Here is a 23,026-nt window from a genome sequence, read left to right as displayed (position 1 = left end):
TGTGTACATGTGGTATGCGTGAAAAAAAATGGATTATTGATGTTATTTTTGTACAGTTTAATATTTTCGAATGAATGGGAAAATCATTTTTTCAATTTATGACTAAACTGTGCTCATAAGTTAGTGTTATTTTAAATTAAAATTTCATTCAATTTTTGTTGAATTTGAAAATTATCTGTGAGACATGTAACCCTACACTTGGAACTTACACTGCAGTGTTTTCATGTTAGTTCAATTATATTCATTTAATTTAGATAAAAATATGAAAAAAACTATTTTTATAAAAGATTAATAGTTACGTTTATATTTGCTACAAAAAAGTTGAATAGCTTGATAAACTGCTGCCTGAATACCTTTGATTATTAAATCGTGTAGTATTTATATCATAAAGTACAATATTAATATAAGATATTAAGTAATAGGCACTACAATAGTAAACGTTATCAAGCATAACAATGATAAAAATTAAGTTAATGCGAATTTTTCGTAAACCTTTTTTTTCTTGTTATAAAAGTTGTTTCTCATTCTAAAGAAAAATAAATTTTATTTAATTATGTAAATCTTAATGGAAATCTTGATTGATAAATATCAAAAGCTTGATAATAATTTTCGAAAGTAAATGGCAATTGTAAATATGTAATATGAGTTTAATAGGGTGGCAACAATTTTCTAGTCACTCTAGAATTGAAAAAAATTCAGAACGGGCGATAGAAAAAAATCGTTGAAGTTTTATTTCAGCAAACATTCAATGTGATATATATGTAAAATTAGATTACTCATTAGATTATTGTGTATTATGTTTGAATAAAAACTAATTTCACAGTTCTAAAATAATGAGCTATAATTTTTTTTATCAATTCCATAATTAAAGGATAGAGGATGTTTGTGACGTAGTTATTGTAAAATAAACATTCAAGTTTTTTTTTCGAACTACAAATGTAAATTTATTGTTCACACTCTTTCTTGATACTTGAAACACATTGGCTTTACAAATGTTACAACAATTTTTTTTTTATCGTAAATCATTTTTTTAACAAACAATTTTTCAACATTCGTATTTGTAAGTACGTGAATAAGTTTGTTGAAATTAGATATTCTCTTGTACTTCTTAGAGGAAAAATCCATGGTTCAAGTTTAAATTTTTGTAGATCAAATACATCAGACGCAATAGTAATAAAACCCATAAAAAACTCTGCTCAAGTTAAATTTTTTACTTTTACTTTTACAATTCTTCACTAATGAGTCACGCTATTTGAGCTCATTATCTGTAAAGTCAACGTTTTATTTATTAACTTATAGTTAATAACTTTTGTATGTATTTTCATTCGAGACTATTTTACGAAATTAATATCTTGTTTTCATTTCCATGTTCAAATTTGATTTCATAGGATAAAATGCTTTTCGTTAGTCATTTTTAGATAATAAAAGGTAACTTCATTCATTAATAAATGTTATTTTGATCATTTGAATAGAAAGATTATTGACAAAAAATTATTTTCCAACTCATTGTTGTGTACTAGGATTATGTAATAAAATTATTTTCTTTGTATTTTTGTTTGTATAGAATATATAGTATAAAATGTGAATATCAAAGTATTTTAGAATGTATGGAATTTTACAGAATGATCAGTGACACTATAATTTCATACAAAAGTTAATTTAATTTTAATTAAAAAGCAATAAATGCTTAAAACGCAAAATTCAAGGGAATATCTGACTATATTTGAAAAAATTTGGAACATAATAATGAGAAAACTTGATAAATATCATCAAAAAATGCAAACAACCCACAAACTACTTTAGCCAAGTTGATTTCATAATACTAAAAAGAGTAGATCTTATGTTATTTTCTGATAAATTTATCCATGTATATTATTATGTACAGAGTTTGATCTATTGTTATTATTACGTTGTTTTTTCCATGCTCTACACACAATTGATGTGCCTTAGCTTCATGTGCATTTGCATAAACATTCAATATTTAATTTATAAATTGTATGGTACAACACATATGCATTACGTGAAACTATGGATAGTATTGCGACCGTGTGGCATAATGCAGAAAACTACAACTTGCGACTTGTTATTTTGAGCTCTCAATATCTAGAACTATAAAAATATATGTCTGTATTTAACAGCGCGATATTTTTTATCATTTCAGAAATTTCATTCAATCCTATGGAGGGATCCATTCAAGTATGATTTCGATTGTTCGTTTAAAATCTAGATTACACTTCATTCGTACTTTTGCATTTCTGTTATTATTTGAGTGTCCTGCACGTAAAATTTTATTTTTAAATAACGAATAAAATTTATTGAAATCAAGAGGCTATAACACATTGGAATCAGCATCGACACACCATTTATCAGATACCTTCTTGACATTTTTAAAGTAAAATACGTTTTCATGTAATCTCGATTTAGGTTTCTTGATTGTTGATGTATAGATCTTTAGTTTTTATTTTCATTCAACTCGCTATATCGATTCAGAATTATTATGAATATAGGTAAACAAGTGAATAAATTATTCAATTATCGCTGAAAATATTATGCATGATTCAAGGTTGATAAAGTGTATGAAATTGTTAGTATGTCATAAGAAATTTTTTTAATAAAAAGATTGAAACATATAACAAATCATCAACTAAAATCACTTCCTAAATTAATAAATAGTTTCCAAAAGTATACATGTTTAGTTTAAACAATAATAAAAAAAAGTGATTTCACAATTTTTTTCAAAATGCATGCTCTACTTTTGTAGGTTTCAAGCATTTTTCTTTTTTTAAAACTAATTAATAATGCAAATAAAAACTTTTAAAATACTCATCAATCGCTTTTGAGCTGATTGACCAAAATTATCAGATTCAAGCAATCACATTTGCATTATTTTTAAATCGAAAAATGGTATTGTACAAAATGTTCAAGTCTGCTGTATAGTAAAAGCTCCTGGTATCTTTGTCTAGTTTGGTGTCTAAGAGTTAATAAATTAAATTTTTCAATTATTTTGTGATTAAAAGTTAATAAAAAGAACTCGTCAACTTGAACTGTTTCACTCTCAACGGAAATTTTTTTAAAATAAATATTCAGCCACGACGACGATGAATGATCTAAAAATTTTGTTTTACAGTCAAATCCTCGAGGTTTTTGTACACTTTAAGCAGTTTAATTTAAACTTGCCATTAATTATTTTGGACATCATTGTATGCAAGATTGATAGAGTCTTCCATACCAGGGCACTCTTTACGGAACACGGTTTCAATTAATTTTTGCCTAGAAAAAAAAAATGATAATTTGATTTAAAAATATACAAATTATTGTAAGTTAAACGATTATTGAATTTCATCCAATACAAAAAACTATTTTACACTCGAAAGTGATAACTAAACAATAGGAAACTTAGTTGAATGATTATTTTTGTGAATATTAATAATAAAATAAATAATTATACAAATTTTCATAAAAAATGAATCATGCTTTAATAAAACTTCAACTTACTTAGCAGCAAGACCACCTCCTGGGGGCAAATTTGGGATGCACATATCCATGAGAGCATGAAGTACTGACACATATTGGAAATCTTTATTTTGTTGATTAGATTCTATCATATCTGTAGAGAAAAAAAACATAATTATAAGTCACCAAAATTCATTCATAATGACAATATCAAATAGTGCTTTGAAATCGCAGAAAATATATATGTATATAATTTATTATAAAAATTTGAATACATAACAGGCATACGGAATATGCAAAGCATTTTTGTATGAACCATCACATTTTTCATAGTATATAAAATGTATGTGCATTAAATAATTAACACTGAATAAATTAATTTGATGTTGGATGACAATTAATGTCTGAAGAAATTGCATATGATGATGAATGAATAAATGTATTAAATGCCAATCATATAGAATCACACCAAATAGCAGAATTAAATATAAATTTTAAAAGAACATGCAGCTACTTAAGACTGGAAATATATGTCTTCACAATACATTTCTTATGGTTAATATCATTTTAGGCACAAAATTCCGGTCCTAAGTAGGTACATAACGTGTTTAAATACTAGTTAGTTTTTTTTTATTTATAGTTTCCACCAATGGAATTGTTTTAACAACTGTTCTTCAAATCTTTAGAAACGTGAATTATACTCGATTTTTTTTTCATTATCATGTGATAATTGCTTGGCCATAAGAAATGCATGCTAACAAGATTAAAACGTTTGCAAAATCTAAAACAAAACAAATTATTTAAGTTTACCTACCTGTAATTAATAAGGTCATGAATGAATAATTCGAAATACCGAAATTTTTAGTGAAAAAAATCTGCCAATCTGAGTTAAATTAAATCGAACAAATCCAAAGGTGGAATTATAATTTTTATAATTTTTCAGTAACGGCAGAAATTTTAAAAAATTTTTAAATAATTTTAGATGTGGTAAAAATTATTTCAAAGAACTTAAACAGTTCATAATAATTTTTATTGCTTTTCACCTATACTTTAAATGGCACAAATAGCGAGCACTTAGTAAGTGTTGGTAAGCAATGATATGTTTGTTGTACACATTTTTTTTAAAGGATTTTAAAAATATTATGGCATCTATACATCATACTGCTACATTTGTATTTGTCAACTTTTCCTTAGAATTTTGTGAAAATTCTATTTTCACCTTCTAATTTTTATGTTGCAAAACATGATTGTTTTAGAGGCTTTAGCTCACAAATTACCCATACAGTTTTATACACAGCTTAGTTCCCAATGAAGCCAGTCCAATAACAATTATCAACTATTCAATCAAGAATAGAATGTCAATATTAATTGATACCATTCAAGAATATAACAATGATGATTATAAAACATTTTATGGCATTTAATTTTCACTGTAAGACTAAAAGTATCTATCAGTTTTCAGTAAATTATTTCATTATCATATTTATTGCAAGGAGAAAAACTTGAAAGTTTGTCTATTTATGTGTCAATTAAACAGCTTGAATCACTATATTGCTTGGTGTTAAGATTTATACTCAAAAAACAATTATATCTTTTTAACATTGATTGAAGAATGAAAAATTAGTGTAATAACATATGTGAGTTAAAACCTTCACCATATTAAGAGGGGAAATTGGAGTATTCTATTAATTGACTGTATTTACTATACATACTTGTGTTAAGGAAAAATTAAGAGGAGATCGGAGCTAAATATACCAAAATTACATAAATGATTAATTCAAGTCCGATTAGAATATGCTTAAAATACTTATGTATGCAGGTACATTAATTTTTTAACTGAAATTCATTTTTGATTTCCATCTAAATGGTGAATTATCAAATTGTTTAGAAATAAACACTACTCACAACTACTTTATCTAAAAACTTCAGTAATTACGAAACATGCTAATATCTCCGACAACCTCTTAATAAAATTCACTAACCGAAGGCAGTTTTTTTAAATATATAACACATTAACTTTTTTACTACAAAAACAACATTAACAGTAATTATAGCGTTACTGTCTGGTGTTAATTTGCACTATTTTTTGAAAAAATAATACATTATCTCGCGTATTTTCATCAAAATATGCAAAATCTCAAGTTCCAAACTTAGAGCTCTGTCACTTCTGTCAAGAACGTCAAATAACAAATATATTCTCTGCTTTCAATATAAATATATCAATATACTCTTGTTTAAGTGTATAGCATTATTGTTTAAGGATAGAAATTTTTTAGTTTGGCAAGATCTTTGGTCTACTAGTACGCACAGCCAAGTGTCCATAAACTTAGTTTTATTTCTTACACACGATAGCACCATTTTTTAACTATCCACGTAAATATTTGTGCATCAAGTACGTTCACGTTTACGCGAGCGTGATCGTCTATTAATGCAGCAGCATAGAGAAAGAATTGAAAATAAATATGGATATGACAATGAACCTTTAATTGTCCTTTCAATGAACATATCAAGTTCTGCTTCTCTCTTTTTTGCCTCTGGATTAGGTTTTGGAGCTCCAGGAAATGTGATCAACACTATACTCATATTATCTCTGCTACCCTGTAACATTTTGTACATTTTTATGTTGTAAACAAATTTATTTTTCAAATATATATGAGTAAATATTTATAAAGAAAGTTTAGAACTATCACAGGTCCAAAATACAAAAATTAGTACAAATATTTGAAATACCTTGTACAGACAAGTGTCAATGACTTGATTGGTAACTTCCTGTAGATCATCAGTGAGGAGTAGTCTGGAATGTATGAATTCGCACAAGTTTTCATTGGTCATAACATCCCAAATACCATCACAAGCAAGAACTAAGAATTCATCATCTTCGGAACGGTCTCGTGCAAAAATTTCAGGTTCGGGTGAAACAAGCTGCTCGCAAGGTCCCATGCCTTCGACATTTTTGTATTCGAAATCGCCGAGCGCTCGAGAAACAGCCAGTAAGCCATTTACTCGTTGAATCAAGACACTGCCACCAGCTTTTTGAATTCTTTCTTTCTCAGCTGGCAGAACTGGCTTATGATCACGCGTAGCAAAAACTGGACTACCCCCTCTGCATAGAACTGCTCGAGAATCACCACAATTAGCAATGAAGATGTTTTTTGGCGAAATAAATGCGCATACCTGTAGTAAAATATATATTACTGTTAAAATGATGTTTTCAATTTTTTTTTAAAAATACATAAAATACTTACAGCTGTAGATCCTGACTTGTCTTTTCCATTAGTCATTTGTGGAAGACCTCGCATTTTTTTATCAAGATTTAAAAATCCAGAATGTATTCCCTTTATCACATCTTCAGCTTTGAATTCTTCTGTTTGCATGATACATTCTAATAAATTTTCTGCACCATGTGCAGATACCGAAGCCCCTGCATGCCCATCAAAAACAGCAAAGTAGCTCCAGTCACTTAAACTGCCATCTAATCCAGTGAGTGCTCTGTGAGCATCTTCCATCTCGGTTCTCCATCCTTGCATGCTAGCAACTCCATACTTGAGTCCATTGCCTTCTCCAGACTCGTTATACTTTTCAGTCTTAGGTGTATCTAAGAATGCCCCCATAACTGCACAATGTATTAGCTGCAGTAGACAATTTTATTTTCACTGTGTATTATTTGAACAATCTCTTCCATCGATCAAATGCAGCAACAACTTGCATATTTTTCCTGAAAAATAACAATGAGATAAATTTTATCTAATGAAGTTGACATAAAAATTTAAAGCTCAAATGTTGAAGAGGTTGAATATCACGAAGCTGAACATTATTTTATGTATAAGAAAATAATTAAATTCGTAAAAGAGTTCATACTAAGTGTGTTCTATACGACTTTCTGGCTAACACTTTAATTTCCTGCTCTTCTAACACCTTGAAAAAGTTGAAGCAATTCATCAAGCTCTCAAGCGAAAAATCTATTTTTACCCCATTACGCGCGCACTCGAGTTTTCGGTAAAGCACCGAACTCGCGCGTTATCTTCCAAATTCGATAAAGCGAAGGAAAAATCAATAACCCTGCATTGCTAGAGCAATATACGAGTGTGTAGGCAACAAACAGCTCATATACGCAAATTTATCTGCACGACGACCTTCCGTGAGAGCAATTTTTCACGCTTTTAAGATGCGAAAAGTTGCACAACTCAGAAGACATCGATCAACTCTTTTGCATCGAAACTCACTTATAAAATATAGGCGAGACATATTCGACACTTTTTATCAAGATTATGAGGAAACGACGCTAATTTCAACAACGGTAAAGAATATAAAGCGAGTACACGTTTATATATACCTATGAGGTAATACGCGTTGACCAGGAGCAGCAACAGCAGAAGCAGTCAACGTGCAAGTTTTTTGGGATGCGTGCGTATCGATCATGTGATGGAAAACGGAGTGCGAAAAAAAGAGCTGGTGCGCGTGCCGTGCTATTGCTCGCTAGAGCAACGCGCGCGCGGAGTAACAAAGACGGGACGATAGCGCGCTTGAATGAACGCACGCGATATGTGCGACCTTATGCCTGTACGCATATGTGTATACGTGCATAACGTATATAAGCAGCGATGCAAGCGCAAAAGAGCCGAGACTCATAGCTTCTGTGTTTGTACACACACGTCGATGGGATTCGCGCTCTTTTTTCCTGTCCAACATAACGCACATGGTCAAGCGCATTATAGACTCGTCTGTGTTGATCGCGACGTTTGCGCGAGACAGACACATGGAAAGAGAGATAAACTCGCGGTTGTTGATTATTGTGTCTCGGCGCGCGCGAAAACTCGCTAGCAGCCGAAGGCGATTATGGTGTTGCAGTATGCTATACATGCATCGCACCAACATTCGTATACGTTAGTAAAAGGCTATACGAGGTGTAACTCTACGTAAAGCGTTTGCTGATAATCTAATAGGGAAGCACTCAAGAGGGACTATTTTTTTCTTTCTTCCTCTCTCTCTCTTTCTCGCTCTCGCCCTATCTATCTATGACGTATATGAGAGAGGGATAACGATTTACAAAGGGGACACGTATGGAGGGTGTAGATATTAGTCACTGTCCTAGCAATGCAAAAGTCAGCTATCTCAATATTGAACAACGCCATTCTCTATCCTCACTCGGGGGATTATCGCTTGTTTGTTCGTTTTTTTTTCTCAAGTACACAAAACTCTTCACTATTATTCCGCTTCGAGTATAATTGATCACAATAAAGAAACTATCGGCGATCGTCATAATGTATTTTTCGATAAATTTACGAGTATACGTACTCAGATTTGGAAAGGGTCTCGAGTAATCATCTGCAACTAATGATTGCACTCGTTGACGCGGGCGAACCTTTCCATAATTTCCACTGGAAAGTTCACGCATAGAAGTCAAAAGTTCACTCGCGCTATCGCGTCACGTACACAGTGGCGTTCTCTGACAGACAATCAGAGTTGGAACGCGGGGCACTTATCGAAGCGGGAAAGAAAAGGAGCGAGAAAATTGCGCGACTCTCGCTGCAGTCGAAAGTCTCTGTCAATGAAAAGCCCAGACGTCGCTGCTCTCTCGCTCTTTTTCTTTGGCGAGAAAGGAGCTCTTTAGTGGCATTTCGTGGCACGCGCGAGATACTGCTACTATAGATTCGCATTCACCAGGCTGCGAGCCGAGCAGTAAGCAAGCAGGCAAGCGATGTCCCGGTAGCGTTGGAGCGCCTGCGCGCGACAGAAACGAGATTATTGAGAGACGAGGAAAAGACGGTCGACTCGACGATCTCGAAACAGAAAAATACAAGCGACTGCATTGAATGCGTTTAATTATTTGGGATTTGCAGCGAGATCGCCAATAGAAAAGACGAATAAACATAAACGAATTTTCTTTATCCTCTTTTTTTAAACTTTAAACTCCTCGTGAGATTGCATTTATTGACACGCAGTGGCAGGCCATAGAGAGGAGCTCGGAGTTCCTCCCGCCTGTGGCTCATTATACAATTAATATAAACACACACACACCCAAACACGGAAGATGTGGTTTTTCAATGGCACGATGAATATGCGGCGCGGCCTTGACAGTAACAACTAACAGCTATCTGCATATACACGCGCGCGATCATGCATACAAGCAGCGACGGCAGCAGCAGCAGCCAATATATAGAGGGAACAATTTCGTAGTCGCTTGCCAATTTCTGCTCTCGCGATCGTGTGCACTTTCTTTTTCGTTGAGCTTGGAGAGCCTCGGCTCCGCATGCTCTTGTGTATGTACGCACGTATATATATATATATATATATATATATTATCCGGGGCCTCTATAGCTCTATACAATATCTACATTGTCGCTTTGCCAAGAAGCAAATACGTAACAAAACCCAGAGAGCCAACGAGAGAGGAATACATTTCACGAGTCAGGTAGTATTTACCTCACGGATGCGACGATGAACTCGGGCCACTTTCCCTATCTATATATCTCTCTATCCGTGTCTCTTCTTTTTGCTCTCCGTTTGATATTCTCTCGCGAGTATACGCGCACACTTCTGGTCACACCTCTCTGTTTATGAAAAACACCACCGTTGTTTATGAGTCGTAAGATATAATCAACGCGTATACAAGCAAGAATACTTTAATGAACCTATATGTATGTACCTACGTAGCGCAAGAGTTTATGCTATCGAAGTGTATCGTGAACGATGTCGGACAACACACGAGCGAAGAAAATACACAACTGCTAACCGACAGGCGAAACTTTGGCTTCCTGCGAACCGCTCCGGAGTCGGGAGTCGGGACGAGCCCGTCGTCGTCGTTGTCTCTCTTCGTGTCCTCTTGCTCGATCTGGCTATGATCTGCACACACGCTTTCTCCAATGAAGAAGAGAACGAAACAAAAAAATAATAACGACTGCAACTCAACCGAACTCGTCGACGAGAGAAACAGACGCAAACTTACGCACGCTGCGATCGCGACTCAATGCGAATAGCAGCTACGGCAGGCTTGTACACATTTGTGGGTTATGCGTAACAAGGATCCGCGGGAATTGCGGACTGGCGCTTGCGCTCCGCGGAGAGTTTTGGCCCCCGAGTATTCCGGAGTGGGCAGAAGTCGGCAAAATAATTGCTGTATAGTCGCAACGGCGCGCGATTCGCATGCGGGAGTCTGCCACCTTACCTATACACTGTTGAGTCGACTTTATGTACCTGTACGAGTGCCACATCGTCAGCGCGGAATATAAGTTATAACTTATATGCGTGTGATCGTCTTCCGAATTTTATCCGGAACCAGGGTCTATTATTATGACTAATTTTTGTGAGCGGACTGCAGTTCAGATTTTTATTATGATTACGATCTAATCTCGAATTCATCTTCATTTACATGAACAAACGACAGTACGATTTTTTGGTCGTGCATAGGATACGTTTCTTTGACTAGACTTTAATTGTTTACACAATCAAAAAGTTGTAAATTTTCAACTTTCCAAACGGCCTTGGCTCTTTGAAATAAAACGACACCGCCGCCGTTTCAATACTTGCTGCGCGAACGACCGTCACAAGTGATTAAATTAGGCAATCTAGCGTATAAATTCAAAAATCGATTAATACGATTTATCGCGTAGATGATACACCCCAAGCGGCTTAAACAACGATGCGCCGCCGTTGCTACCGGCCGCAGCTACGTCGTGCGACCTTCGAGTCGAAAAAAGCCTTCTTCACGTTTTCTGTTTTCGTGCAACTCGCACGACATGAGTACTTAGCTCATTGTTTTCAATCTCGATCAACGATTGCCGTGTTTATGCCGGTTTGAAGTGAAAATTATGCGCTTTATCGATCGTGTTTTATTTTTGATATCAAAATGCCTTATCTTTTTTACTTGTTAAACGAAATAACAAAACAAACATCGATAGTAATGAGTTTCAAGCCTGCTGGCTATCTACGAGCTCATTTTCATTTTTAGCCATGATTCACGAGATTAAAATAAAACTATTTCTCAGTTACGTGAATCCCGTAAGAATAATTCAATATTATTTTTACTCGATCAGGCATCTTAACGATCGAGGCAATTAAATCGACGTACTATTATTATACGGTATTCATACAACTCAACAGGACAAAACTTATCCAAGGGTTGAATACCGAAACCTGCCTTGCAATCAACTACATTTCTATTTTCTGACGCAATAGCGCGGCTTTATGCGTGTACGTACAAGCTCAACGTAAGAAAAATACCAACACCTTAGTCATCTACAGTCGTCATGAATTTGACTTGTAATTTCCCCTATCTGTCTGTAAGTTACCTATTATATACAATCGTCATCGATAAATGATGCAAATTTTAGGTAGCAATCCATTCATACGTTAAACATTAAACATTTTTACAGCTCTACGTATAAAGATTAACTTCGATTTTTGATAAAGCAAACATGCAAAGAATGTTGATCGTATCGATATTTTAACTCCCATCAGTATAGACACGTTTTTCGAATTTCCGACACAACTTCCGTGTAAAAGACGAGCAAATTGTGACATACGTCATCGTTCGAATGTAAAAATATTTGCTCTCTTCAGGAAGACCCTCGCGTTGGCTCGATCTATTATTATTGTTACATGCCGAATGCTGATGAAACGATCTGCTTTTTGCGAACCCTTCTAACACGCAATTCAAGGTATATACGTGTCACTGTACACAAGCGGTAGCGGAAGCAGTTCTGAAAAGGTTTCATTTCAAGCTTGATCATCAGAAAACTTCAAAGTCTTTCTTATCGGATAGCGTTGTGAGGATTTGTAGTTTTTCAAAAAACTACAATTTATAAAATAGAACTGACAATTTTTTTTTTTTTAAATTGTATTTTTCGTGAAAAAATTTTGGTGCATTTAATCAATCTTTTTTTACACAATTGGCTATTTTACATACTTTTTTTCACTTTGAAAAATATTTTAAACAAGTCAAAAACTTGTGTTTAATATACTTCATTTTCAACTTTTTATATTCAACATAGTAAAACATTTAACTTTTTAATAGTGGAGCAAATTAACATTCTCTTTAGAGAATGTTTAGCACATTTTAGTTTGCACAAAATTTCTGCTTTTTAATAGGAGAAGTCTTTACTTTATTTTAAAATGGACATTCAATGTCCAATTTTTGTTTAATCATTCATCTAAGAATTCACCATAGAATATAAGTTTTTAATAACATACGTAGTTTGGTGCAGCAAACAATACTGGTCATTTTCATTCCCATAGTACATTATACATAACTTGATTATTATGTACATTATTGATAGTTTGAGATTGTAATCAAAATATAGAGAGCTTATTTCAATATCTTACAAAACATTTTAGAAAGTTGATTTGAAACAACAGCAGCAACAATAGTTCTATTGGTTACATCAATTTGTAACATTCAGAACCCTTGTCCAATACTTGAAGTACAACTAAATAGACCTATGTACAATAATTTACATTCATTTTTATATTTTTGTGACTATAAAAATTTCATTCATGTAAGATATTGGAAAAAACAAGCTTTCTTAACAAATTTTTTCAAGTGTCAGACTACATTTGTACTAATGTAAATAAGCAAACCTAAAATGAATGTAAAATGAGTAAATTATCTATCGTAAACCAAAGGGGGTTGACCTTGTTACATGACAATTCATTTACTCTTCACAACAAATCCCAAATCCCGAGGCAACATGTATTGTTTTATAACTTCACTAGTAATTTTGTTTTTTCTTTCTTGATGATCAGCAACCAGCTTTTGCAATATTTCAATTAATTCTTTTTTAAGTTCACCGGTTAATATTTCTCCACTAGTATAACCCTAAAAATTTATTTGAAAAAATATAAAATCAAAAAATGTTTTCAGTTAAAGAATTTAGTAGTATACTTTATCAAATGAAAAAAACTTACTTTTCTAATTTCCTCAAGTCTTTCATCATCTTCTAAGTAAAATCGTAACCATTGATACGATACATCAATTCCACAATTTCCCCCAAATTGTCTATGTTCTTCCACAGTTGCACGACCTCCAGAAAATGCATGCTTGTTTATTTTGTTTTTAATCTGCTTGGCAGTGTCAGTAAGAAAAATAGCAGTATTTGTATCACTTGCAGACATTTTAGTTTTGGATCCTTGCAGAGCAGGAAAGAAGGAAGAATGAATCAAAGCTGGCTTAGGGTGGTTTAATCTAGGTGCAACATCTCTAGTCATTCTAAAATAAGGATCTTGATCTATTGCACAAGGAATCAAACAAGGAACTTTCCAATTTTTGAAAATAAATGGAAATGTGCTACTTAAAGCTGGTGCAGCTTGAGTGGGAGGAAAACTGATTTTAGCAATTGGATCACTGTCACCAAAACCAAAAATACCCTTCACTTGATTAAATGTTACACATTTTTGAATCCTGATCATATTTTGATAATAAGCAGCGTTGTTTCCTATGTGTTCTAAATTTGAAAATATAAATGTTTTTTCCACTTTGAAACCACAGGCAATTATATCCTTTGCATTTTCATATGACAGTTTAATAGCATCTTCAATTTTTAAATTTTTCCATATGGCTTTTTCATCGTCAGAGAGTTGAATCACTAGAGGAACATCAAATACATCTTGTAACCATTTACAGAACATAAATGGAATAAGATGCCCTAAATGCATGGATTCTGAACTAGGCCCTCTTCCAGTGTACAAATAAAATGGTTTACCCTGTTCATACATATTGAGAATAGTATGCATGTCTCTGTGAGAGAAAAAAATTCCCCTCCGCAGAAAATGATGCGGTTTATGCCCTGTAATTTTTTCAAATCTGTTTAATAATTCATCATCGATTTTCGAGCAACCAAATCTCTCTGCAAGAAGATGAAAGAAGGGTTAGGATGTTTTACGCGTGGTCCATAGTAAAACGTTCGCATTCATGAATGACTTACGTATCAGTTTGTCATAATCGATGCCAGTTTCGCTATTACTTTCCACATTCCACGGGGTGACAACGTCGTTGTTGTCTTCAACACCTCCATTGGCCATTTCACTGGGTACTTTATCAACAACACTCATTTCGGCAATCTTTTCGGCGACTTTGCAGTCTCCCGGTGTACTCTGCAGCTGTTGATTTCGTTCTGCCATACTTGTACGGAGTCAAAGTACCGTTAAACACTGTCAATAGGCCGAGTGTAGTAATGTGCGTAAATACATATAAATTGCAAACGTAAATGAGTAAGTACTGGCTCACGCAATCGTTGTTGTTTCGCATAAGCTGCGTGCGCGTGAACTAAATTCACTTTGCTTCAGCTCGTTCAGACCACATATCATATATATAAACGCTTCACTCACACGCTGCTGTGAGCCTATATTCGTCTCGCACGGCAAAATGTGTATAAGATTATAGAGAGGTGAAATTTGCGGAATGTCCTATACACCTACACTAGCTTCATGTCCGAACCGGCGGTCTGCATACATTTCTCCGTTGCAGCTTGATTTTAATTACTAAACAACACTTATTCAGGGTTTGAGCATAATAAATCTTTTCATGATTATAAATCATGTAACAAACGTGAGTTAAAATATTACTATTACATTTGTTTTTTCAAATTAAAAATATGAACTATGACCTTTTTATTTCACCGAAACTGTAAGTTTTTCGTTTTATTCGCTACTATTAAAATTATTAACCAGTACTCATAAACATGATTTCATCATGATCATTTTTGCAAAAAATTTGAGTTTTTTTGAGGCAGCCAAAAAAAGTTAGAGCAGTAAAAGCTTTTCTATTCCCGTAACATTTAAGCGCCACCAACGGCAGGAATAACACTTACCTACAACTTTTTAACATCTGTTAATACCTGTATTCTAACAAAGATGTCAGATCAAGGAACTTGAAATTTAATAAGGTTCATTATATTAGTGACTTTTCCCAATGTTCAATGTTTGCAATATTTTTTTCTGAAAGTTTAAATAATTTCGAGAACAAAATCTCCAGCTCTTTTTTGCTCAAAAAAATTTGGAGACATAAATGGCATCGCAATTTTCGGGTCACTGGGTATGAAAAATCGTATACAATAATACATACCGAAACGAGAAAAAAGGCCTACGTTACATGCTTTGGAACTTTACTGTTAAGAAATTTAGTATATTACTGGATTAGGCCGAAAAAAGCCTGAGCCACTAATTATAGTGCTATCTTTTTCTAGATTTAGGCTTGAACAGTGATCCGGAAATAACTTTCTCTGCATTCGGCAGCGGGAAGAAAGTAGTCACTTTTAAGCCGCGATAGGACGATTACTTTTTGCTATTATCCTTTTTTTACCTTTTGATTTTCATATTTTTGATTGTTTTTCGATGCTCTCGAATATTTCGTGGTCTTTGGTTTAGAATGATAATTACAAAAATTTATATCTATTATAGTAGACATTGTAAGGGAACTCTAAGATTTTTGGCGATGAAAGTCTGCATCGAACGCGATTAGATATTCATATATTTTTTTCCATAATAATAAGCTCCCAAACAGCTCAGACCCGCTATTAAATAATTAAATCTATTAAATTTTTTAGTGAGATCGTCAAACAATAGAGAAGTTTAACCAACATGATATAAATATCGAAAATGTAATAATTGTTCACCGGATAAAGCTCTTTATTTTCATTGATTCATTTTATTATGTAATCATTCAATTTAATAATTCGTTTAACTGCTCTCGAGAGTCGCATAAAATCATTTATTTTGAATTATAAATCTGTTGGTTCTCGTTTTCATATTTTTTCATTGTTACATTTAAACTTAAATAAATATTGACCCGAATTGAAAGTAATATATTCGTCCCTGCGACCAATACGTAAATGACATTTTTAATTGAGAGTCCAAGAAAAGTAGTTTACGGGAGTAAAAAATAATGTTTCAGATCGCACATTTATGAATGTTGGTTTCGTCAAGGTTGAAAACTTACTTAGGGGTCTAAGACATTACTTTTTCATGTTTTTCGTCCTGTAATCTACCGATCATCAGATATGGTTATAGAAAAATTTCATATTTTTATTATTCATATTAAATAATTTCATTTAGGTTTACTTTTTTAATCAAGCTTAGTTAAACAGATAATAATTTTTTAATAAATAGTAATATGTTTATCATGAATAGGTGCATTTTTGTGCATTATATCAAATAAATATTCTATATCTTACAACTTTATGGTTGATAAAATCATACAATGTTTATATTTAAGGTTTGTTCCCAATTTTATTTATAACAGAATATAATTCTTTGAAATTATAATTTTTTTCTTCATCACAGTTTAATTTTTCATCTATCATCACACATTTGTACATTTTGATTCGAGAAAATATATGATTAGTATGTAATAGGTACTTTTAGCCGCTCGTTCCGAAGTATAGTTACTTATAGATGCGAAGATATAGTTTCAATCTAATGTAATAAATAAATATTTAAAAAAATTTTAACTGCTTATCTTAAAACTCTGAGTTTTAATATTTTTAAAAATTTCATAAATTGCATTTTGTATCTGAAAAATGAGTTCTTTCTAATTGTTGACCAGCAAGCATTTAAGAATTATTTTTGCCTTACAGATAAATTTTCTGTTTTAATGATCAACAGTTTAATTCTATTTTTAAATAATAACCTAATAGTATAATTGTTACAAAAATAATGATAAGCCTCACAATAATTATGATAGGTTCCAATTTTAATTTTTTAAAAAAATACACGAACATGTTTCTCCCACATCAAGTAAAAAAACATTATTCTACTATTTAGTTAACAGTTTTAAATTGATAGGTGAATGCGTCATACGTTAGCATAATTCATTATTTTGAAAGTGGTAAAACAGTATGTCACGTTTTTCTTGTAGGTAACTTGTGGAATATATCGTTATATGATGTGCTCATAGTGAGCAACTTATATTACAAAAATAAGGCATAATTATACATTTTCATAGGGTAATGAAGAATAATTTACTTTAATGGGATCTTGGAGAGTACTTTTTAGGTACTATTCTGAAAACCTTAAACATGCTCAAGTCCAACCACCCTTTAGTCTTTATTTCATAAAATATTATTTCAAAATAAGGTACTTTGTTTAGTGATTGACCGTTTTCAATCAGTGAATGACCAGTTTTGGATATGCAATAAATATACTATGTCCGTGTGTTAATGAGGTAGATGCACCGGTATTTAAAAACTTGAATAAAACCCATGCAAATTTATTTTTATTTGTTTTTAAGGAATCGTATGGTTTTGTGAGATGGAAATTAATTTTTTTTTGTTTTTTGAAAGATGATACTTCAAAACTAAAAGTCTAAAAACCCAATATATATGTATCTTTGCTTAATATGGACAAAAACAAATCATTCAAACTCGAGCCAAATTATCCAATTTCAATTTCTTTTCTTCGTTTAAGGAGGTTCCCTTGCAAAGTTCGCAAGAAGTACATACATCAATATTGATAGATTTTGACCTCCCGAATCCAATGATATAACTCTCATATGCCCAAGCCAGGCAAAATCTCGAGAAAAACGCGATCAAAAATTAACATGGGCAACATAGGAATTTATGAAAATTTGAGCTACATTTACAATTTATGAAAAGAAATCAATCAAATCAAAGTTCGCAGAGGAATGATTATATACAAATTGTAGAGAAAGTTCTTATCTTTCAAAAACCGTGTCTCAAAGTAGAGGTAGCCTGCCGTTTTTTAACTTAACCCATGTTGCTGCGCGAACTCTCAATTGACTAGCGTGTTACCCGAGGGAACCTCCTTAAACACTAGTCAAGAGTATAAACTTTGAAAAATATATCGAATGTTTGATCTCCGATGACCGTGTCAAGAAATATCCTGCGCAAGATAACAGAAAGACCAAGGAAAATTGTTAGAAAATCGAAAATTTTCAATATTTTTATTTGAATTTTTTTCACATCTTTAACAGTTGAACTTCATTGTACGCAAATTTCAAATTGATTGAACTCTTGTTTTTTGAAATACATTTTTTTTTAAAAAATAATATTCGTCTCACAAAGCTATGCAATCCCTTAATAACGTATTTTCCAAGACGGCCATTCAATGTGTGCTGGTCAATTAGAGGGACGTCTACCTTGCGTTAGAAATACCTTATCCAATTTTTTAAATTAATTATATAAGAAATACATTTTTGAGATATACTCTTTGGAATTTTTATAATTTTACAATCTTCTTTGATTCGTTCATTTGTTTGATATGAATGATATTCATAATGCATTATTATATTGTGCATAAATTATAAGTATCTTTAACCATGAATTTTAATTTTCAAATTTCATAAATTTAATGTAATAAATCGGTCGTACAAAAAAAATTTAATTATACTCCTACAGTATGAGATTTTATGCCCTTTAATAAAATCACGTGCATCTGTCATTACAATTAGAAAGATATACAATCACATTATTTTCACAGTTATGGAAGCGAGTGAAAATACATAAATTTACATTGTAAAAAAGTATTCTTATAATATATTACCATAGATCTGATAAAATCGCATTCCTGACATGGAAGATGAATACTAGTAGGCTACCTGCAACTTCTCAAGTAAATGGAAACTCGCTTCCGTTTTAAAGTTTGTCTAAAACTAAAAACAAATAAACTCGTGATACAACTCTTTCATATAGTTATTTCACTGTTACTGTAGTCATAAATGTGGGTTTTTTTATTTTTAGTTCAAAAAAAATTTTAAACATTTGAGAGCAAGTTTCCATGCAACTTGGGCAATTGCGAACAGTCTAATGAATACTATTTACACATTATAATACATATCGTACCAGATGTACAAGTGCCATAAATTTGTGGGCACTGATTGAAAAAGAAGCTAATTACCAAGAATTTGCTTGAGTTGACCGAAAAATTTGGATCTTTCTTGACGCTACTTGATAGTAATTATCAAAAAGACTACGTATTGATACTCGATATTTGAGGTATTGACAGTTAGAGTTACGACAGCGCACAGCAGAAAACATCTGCGCATTGGTTACCATTCATTTTTCTTTAAATATGAAATCGGAGGTAAGAACAAAATCAAGTTTATATTTGCTTGGTAACATACTCAATTTTTCAACCAGTGCACGAAACGCGCGTAATTGATCATAAAGCTTCGGAGCGAACAAGTCATCGATCAATGGAGGTTGTTTTTTTTCTCAAGCAGCCCAGCTCAAACTCGAACTCCCAAGCCCGTGGCTTCGGCTTTGATGTCAGCGACGACGGTCATGTCGAAGGTAGGCGTACACACTTCGCTCGGAGTGGGACTGGCCAATGGAGCGAGCCTCAAATCCTTGCGCTGTGCCAACACGACGGGCCGTACCATTGGCCTGCCATGACCAACACTCGGCTCGAGGCGCAAAAACGCGCCACGCAAACGTTCGCTTTTATCGCTCTCGTGGAACATCGTCTCCGTAGATTTGCTCTGCTGTATCAAATCGTATTGGCGAAGTTGCTGCTGCTTAATGGCAAGAAGATTCGACAGAGAGCAGCGCATCGTTCCGATTGCACCGGCTATCGCCGACTGTCCTCTCGCAGGGGCAGGCAAAGCCTCCGGCGTGGGCGTTGGATCGTCCGTTTCGAACGACGTGAACAAGTCCTCGGAATCGTCGGGCACCGACGGTGCACTGAAGAAAGACTCGCGCAGCGACGAGCTCAACGCCTCCGAGCATATGAAAGGCTCGACCAGACAAGAACAGCTAGTGAGGTCGTTGAGATCGCTGCCGCTCTCGTTGGCCATTTTGGCGCAACTTTGAAAATTATTCACGGAATAGGACGACGGAAAATGTTGACGCTCGCTCGATTGAGCATTGCTGCTCGACAGTATCTCTTGACTGCGCGACGATTCCGACCATCTGGAGTCCGAAGGTCGCCGAGAACCGAAGCGGGTACTGCAGTCGTGCTCCGGAAATATCGTGTCGAAACGCCGCTCCTCGTCGTATCGCTCGAGCAAAAGCTCCGACAGCTCGTCCGGGTCTAATTTTCTCGTTGCTTCGTCGCTGCTGCAGTCTTCGACGTTCAACAAGACCGACGGCATTATGACGGGATCCGAATGTCTAATTTGGTTATTCGAATCTGGTTTAAGAGGTTGCTGACTGTGAACGAGTGTTTGAGGCAGTTGCTCCTCTTTAAGAGAATCCAGTGGAATTGGCTCGATAGGACTGGGTGGTTCCGAGTGAATCGTTGGCACTTTCAAAGAGTCAAACTTGTAAGGTTGGAGTAATTTGGCCGGTCCGACGTTCTCTGCAGTTTGCGTCCTAAAGTCCAAGCTCTTTGCGTTGGATTGGATTTTGGTGCGGTAAGCAAAGTTTCGCGGGAGAGCTTTACTCCGCGAGCAAGCGTCGCTCATCGGCAACGAAGCGTAACTCGTATTCTTGAATTTCAAATCCAAACTGGAATCGGGAGAGCTTACGGGCTGAGGCGATCCTCGCGCACGACTGAATCGTTTTCGTGCTCGCGACCATGTGAACGACCTGCGCGACTGGCGCTGCTCGGCGGTACTCGACCACCAACTGTTCGGCTTTTTCAAGACAACGTGCTCGAGAGTTTGTCTCAATGCAAAGTCCGAGCTGCTGCTCTGCTCGGTATCTTTTAGGTTCGAATCCGAAACGGACGAGAGATTCGAAGCTTTCCTTCTATTCGTGCGACTCGAGGCTCGGCTCGCCGGAAAATTGAAGCAAGCCTCGATGGCGGCATCCTCGTAACTGAGCATCGGCTCGGAAACGGCGCTCGATCGCAAAGATTTTTTCCTCTCGTAGCTTTTGTCTTCGTTTCTGTCGTATTTGAGATTTTGATACGACACGAAACCAGACTCGCGAAAACAGGTTATACTCTTGGCATTAAAAGGCTTGTGATTGAGCTTGCGCAAATGTCGAATCTTGTTAAAAGTCGGATCGAGCAGATACTTGAGGCTCTTGATCTTGTCTATATTGTGATTGGAGTCTATGATATGTTGATTGCGATCGATCACATACTTTGGCTCGAGCATTTTCGCGAGATCGTGTATATCCTTTTCGACGATGTCTCGCTGTTGGTGGCAACATTCGAGGCCGCTCTCGTCCGAGGACGTTGAATCGCCGTTGCGTCGACTTTCCGGAGATATATCGTTGACGATTACGGCATTCGGATATCGATCGGTCGTTGCTGGCTGCGTCAGCGCATACAAAAGATTGTGATGGTGTTGTTGTTTGGCCGCAGCGAAACAATCCTCGATCGGTGGCCGCCGCTCGTCTTGACTGTTGGCTACCTCGGCGAGCTCCAAATGCGTGTTGGAGCCGCGACGAGCGGGTGAACAGCCGTAGCGACTCGGCATTAAGCCGAACATCGAGACGAGATCTTCGGCGATTTTTCCAGCGGCTATTCGCATTTCACCGTGATGAAAAGCGTAGAGCCACGGATTTGTGCCGCTGTGAGCGAGGATTGGCAAACTTAGCCATACGATGCTACTCGACAGTATGTTGGTTCCGCAGAAAATGTCCAGTAACATACAAGTCTGTAAAAATAAGTTTATTTGATAATACATTCTACAACTGTAACAATTTTGCACTTAACTATAGATTTTCTTGAGTTACACATTGCTTATAGCTTGATCGTAAAAAGTACGAATGGTTTTTTTTAATGTTCATTAATGGTATAAAGTGAGTTGGTATGGTATCAATGAATCAACAAAAAAAATTTCAAGTTATCTCATTATTTGAAATTTACTAAAACAACAGTTTCCTAGTATTTTGTCACAAAAATTAGATAGCTAAGCTTTTACTTTGATGTTTTAATTTTATTAATTTTTTTTTAGTTTATCCTTGTTTAAATTTTTATTATTACTAACTGCGAATGAATATTTGTCAAAATTTCTTTAATATTTTGAAAATAAAGATTGAGAAAATATTTGTTGACAGAAGCTAATGTGTTTTGTACCAGGGTGAATGTATTGCTGAACGAATATTTGATCGCAAATTTTGCAGAGGTTTTACAGATTGTAGCTAGAGTCTCAAACTATAGATAAATTACACATCATACATTTTTCTGTGACGGAAAACAATATGATAAGATGAAGTAAGTCTAATTTTTTTAAATTTTAATTATGGCTGCAAAGCGTAATTTTAAATTTTTGAACGTTGAAAGAAAAACGCCTCCAAAAAATGTTTACAATATCTCCCCCTTTTTCAGAGTCACATTTAGAATTATAATTTTGTTCGGAGTTCATTTTAAATAATTACAGATACACGCGCACTTTGTGCATCGGTCGTTACCTGAAAAGGTAGCCAAAAGACGAAGAAGGCGCCTACAGTGACCGCTAGCGTTTGTCCGTAACGAGGAAATGCCAGGGTCTGCGTTTGATTCCTGAAGGAAAGTTCGACCGTGTATATGGCTCGGGCATGGGCACGCGCCACAAGGTACACGTACATGTAGCAGCCGAGAAGTATAAGTGCACTCGGAGCCCAGACGGCCAAAAAAAGGAAAACTCGTACAGGTGGTAGTATGACGCCGTTGAATCGACAGTTGCTACTGTAAAACAAAATAAATAATCGATATGAACTATTTTTGGCACTATATCTGAATCTAAATATCT

At 34.6% G+C, this 23,026-nt stretch overlaps 3 protein-coding genes across 10 annotated transcripts in view; all 3 read right to left on the bottom strand.

The window, feature by feature from the left end:
* Window positions 1–1,838: 1,838 nt before the first annotated feature.
* On the bottom strand, window positions 1,839–10,508 carry LOC106652289 (protein phosphatase 1B-like). Of its 6 annotated transcripts, none has more exons than XM_014371153.2 (6): window positions 10,100–10,508; window positions 6,699–7,168; window positions 6,184–6,627; window positions 5,934–6,051; window positions 3,496–3,607; window positions 1,839–3,270 (listed from the first exon to the last, which is right to left on the bottom strand). In XM_014371153.2, exons 2-6 carry the CDS (start codon window positions 7,062–7,064, stop codon window positions 3,180–3,182), a joined length of 1,131 nt encoding a protein of 376 aa, XP_014226639.1. In that variant the 5' UTR covers window positions 7,065–7,168; window positions 10,100–10,508; the 3' UTR covers window positions 1,839–3,179. The 6 variants fall into 6 exon arrangements, with proteins under 6 accessions (XP_014226639.1, XP_014226640.1, XP_014226641.1 ...); XM_014371154.2 differs by having other exon boundaries at window positions 10,104–10,508; XM_014371155.2 differs by having other exon boundaries at window positions 10,187–10,508.
* Window positions 10,509–12,318: 1,810 nt separating this feature from the next.
* On the bottom strand, window positions 12,319–14,746 carry LOC106652224 (tryptophan--tRNA ligase, cytoplasmic). The gene is made up of 3 exons (XM_014371049.2): window positions 14,373–14,746; window positions 13,357–14,294; window positions 12,319–13,267 (listed from the first exon to the last, which is right to left on the bottom strand). The coding sequence occupies exons 1-3, from the start codon at window positions 14,566–14,568 to the stop codon at window positions 13,100–13,102; spliced, it is 1,302 nt and encodes a 433-aa protein (XP_014226535.1). The 5' UTR covers window positions 14,569–14,746; the 3' UTR covers window positions 12,319–13,099.
* A 2,018-nt stretch (window positions 14,747–16,764) lies between these two features.
* The window catches only part of LOC106652162, a 45,462-nt gene continuing 39,200 nt past the window's right edge, over window positions 16,765–23,026 (bottom strand). For all 3 annotated transcript variants that reach the window (XM_023459274.1, XM_014370957.2, XM_023459275.1), the window contains 2 exons: window positions 22,707–22,962; window positions 16,765–21,949 (listed from right to left, as the gene is read on the bottom strand). In XM_023459274.1, the coding sequence (XP_023315042.1) occupies window positions 19,631–21,949; window positions 22,707–22,962 (2,575 nt within the window). In that variant the 3' untranslated portion in view covers window positions 16,765–19,630. The remainder of the gene's footprint in view (window positions 21,950–22,706; window positions 22,963–23,026) is intronic.

This window comes from Trichogramma pretiosum, unplaced genomic scaffold (genome assembly GCF_000599845.2).
Source record: "Trichogramma pretiosum strain Unisexual culture from Peru unplaced genomic scaffold, Tpre_2.0 scaffold31, whole genome shotgun sequence".
Classification (NCBI taxonomy): domain Eukaryota; kingdom Metazoa; phylum Arthropoda; class Insecta; order Hymenoptera; family Trichogrammatidae; genus Trichogramma; species Trichogramma pretiosum.
The sequence above is the reverse complement of the archived record's forward strand: the minus strand, read 5'-3'. Positions and strand labels throughout refer to the sequence as shown.

What these genes read in the sequence shown, in the direction of transcription:
- LOC106652289 (XM_014371153.2), bottom strand. Translation starts at nt 7,064, where the DNA reads ATGGGGGCATTCTTAGATACACCTAAGACTGAAAAGTATAACGAGTCT. An exon ending in ACAAGTCAGGATCTACAGCT is followed by an intron (nt 6,628 to 6,698) that starts GTAAGTATTTTA and finishes ATTTTACTACAG; the next exon opens with GTATGCGCATTTATTTCGCC. An exon ending in TTGACACTTGTCTGTACAAG is followed by an intron (nt 6,052 to 6,183) that starts GTATTTCAAATA and finishes AAAATGTTACAG; the next exon opens with GGTAGCAGAGATAATATGAG.
- LOC106652224 (XM_014371049.2), bottom strand. Translation starts at nt 14,568, where the DNA reads ATGGCAGAACGAAATCAACAGCTGCAGAGTACACCGGGAGACTGCAAA. An exon ending in CGATTATGACAAACTGATAC is followed by an intron (nt 14,295 to 14,372) that starts GTAAGTCATTCA and finishes ATCTTCTTGCAG; the next exon opens with AGAGATTTGGTTGCTCGAAA. An exon ending in GACTTGAGGAAATTAGAAAA is followed by an intron (nt 13,268 to 13,356) that starts GTAAGTTTTTTT and finishes ATAAATTTTTAG; the next exon opens with GGTTATACTAGTGGAGAAAT.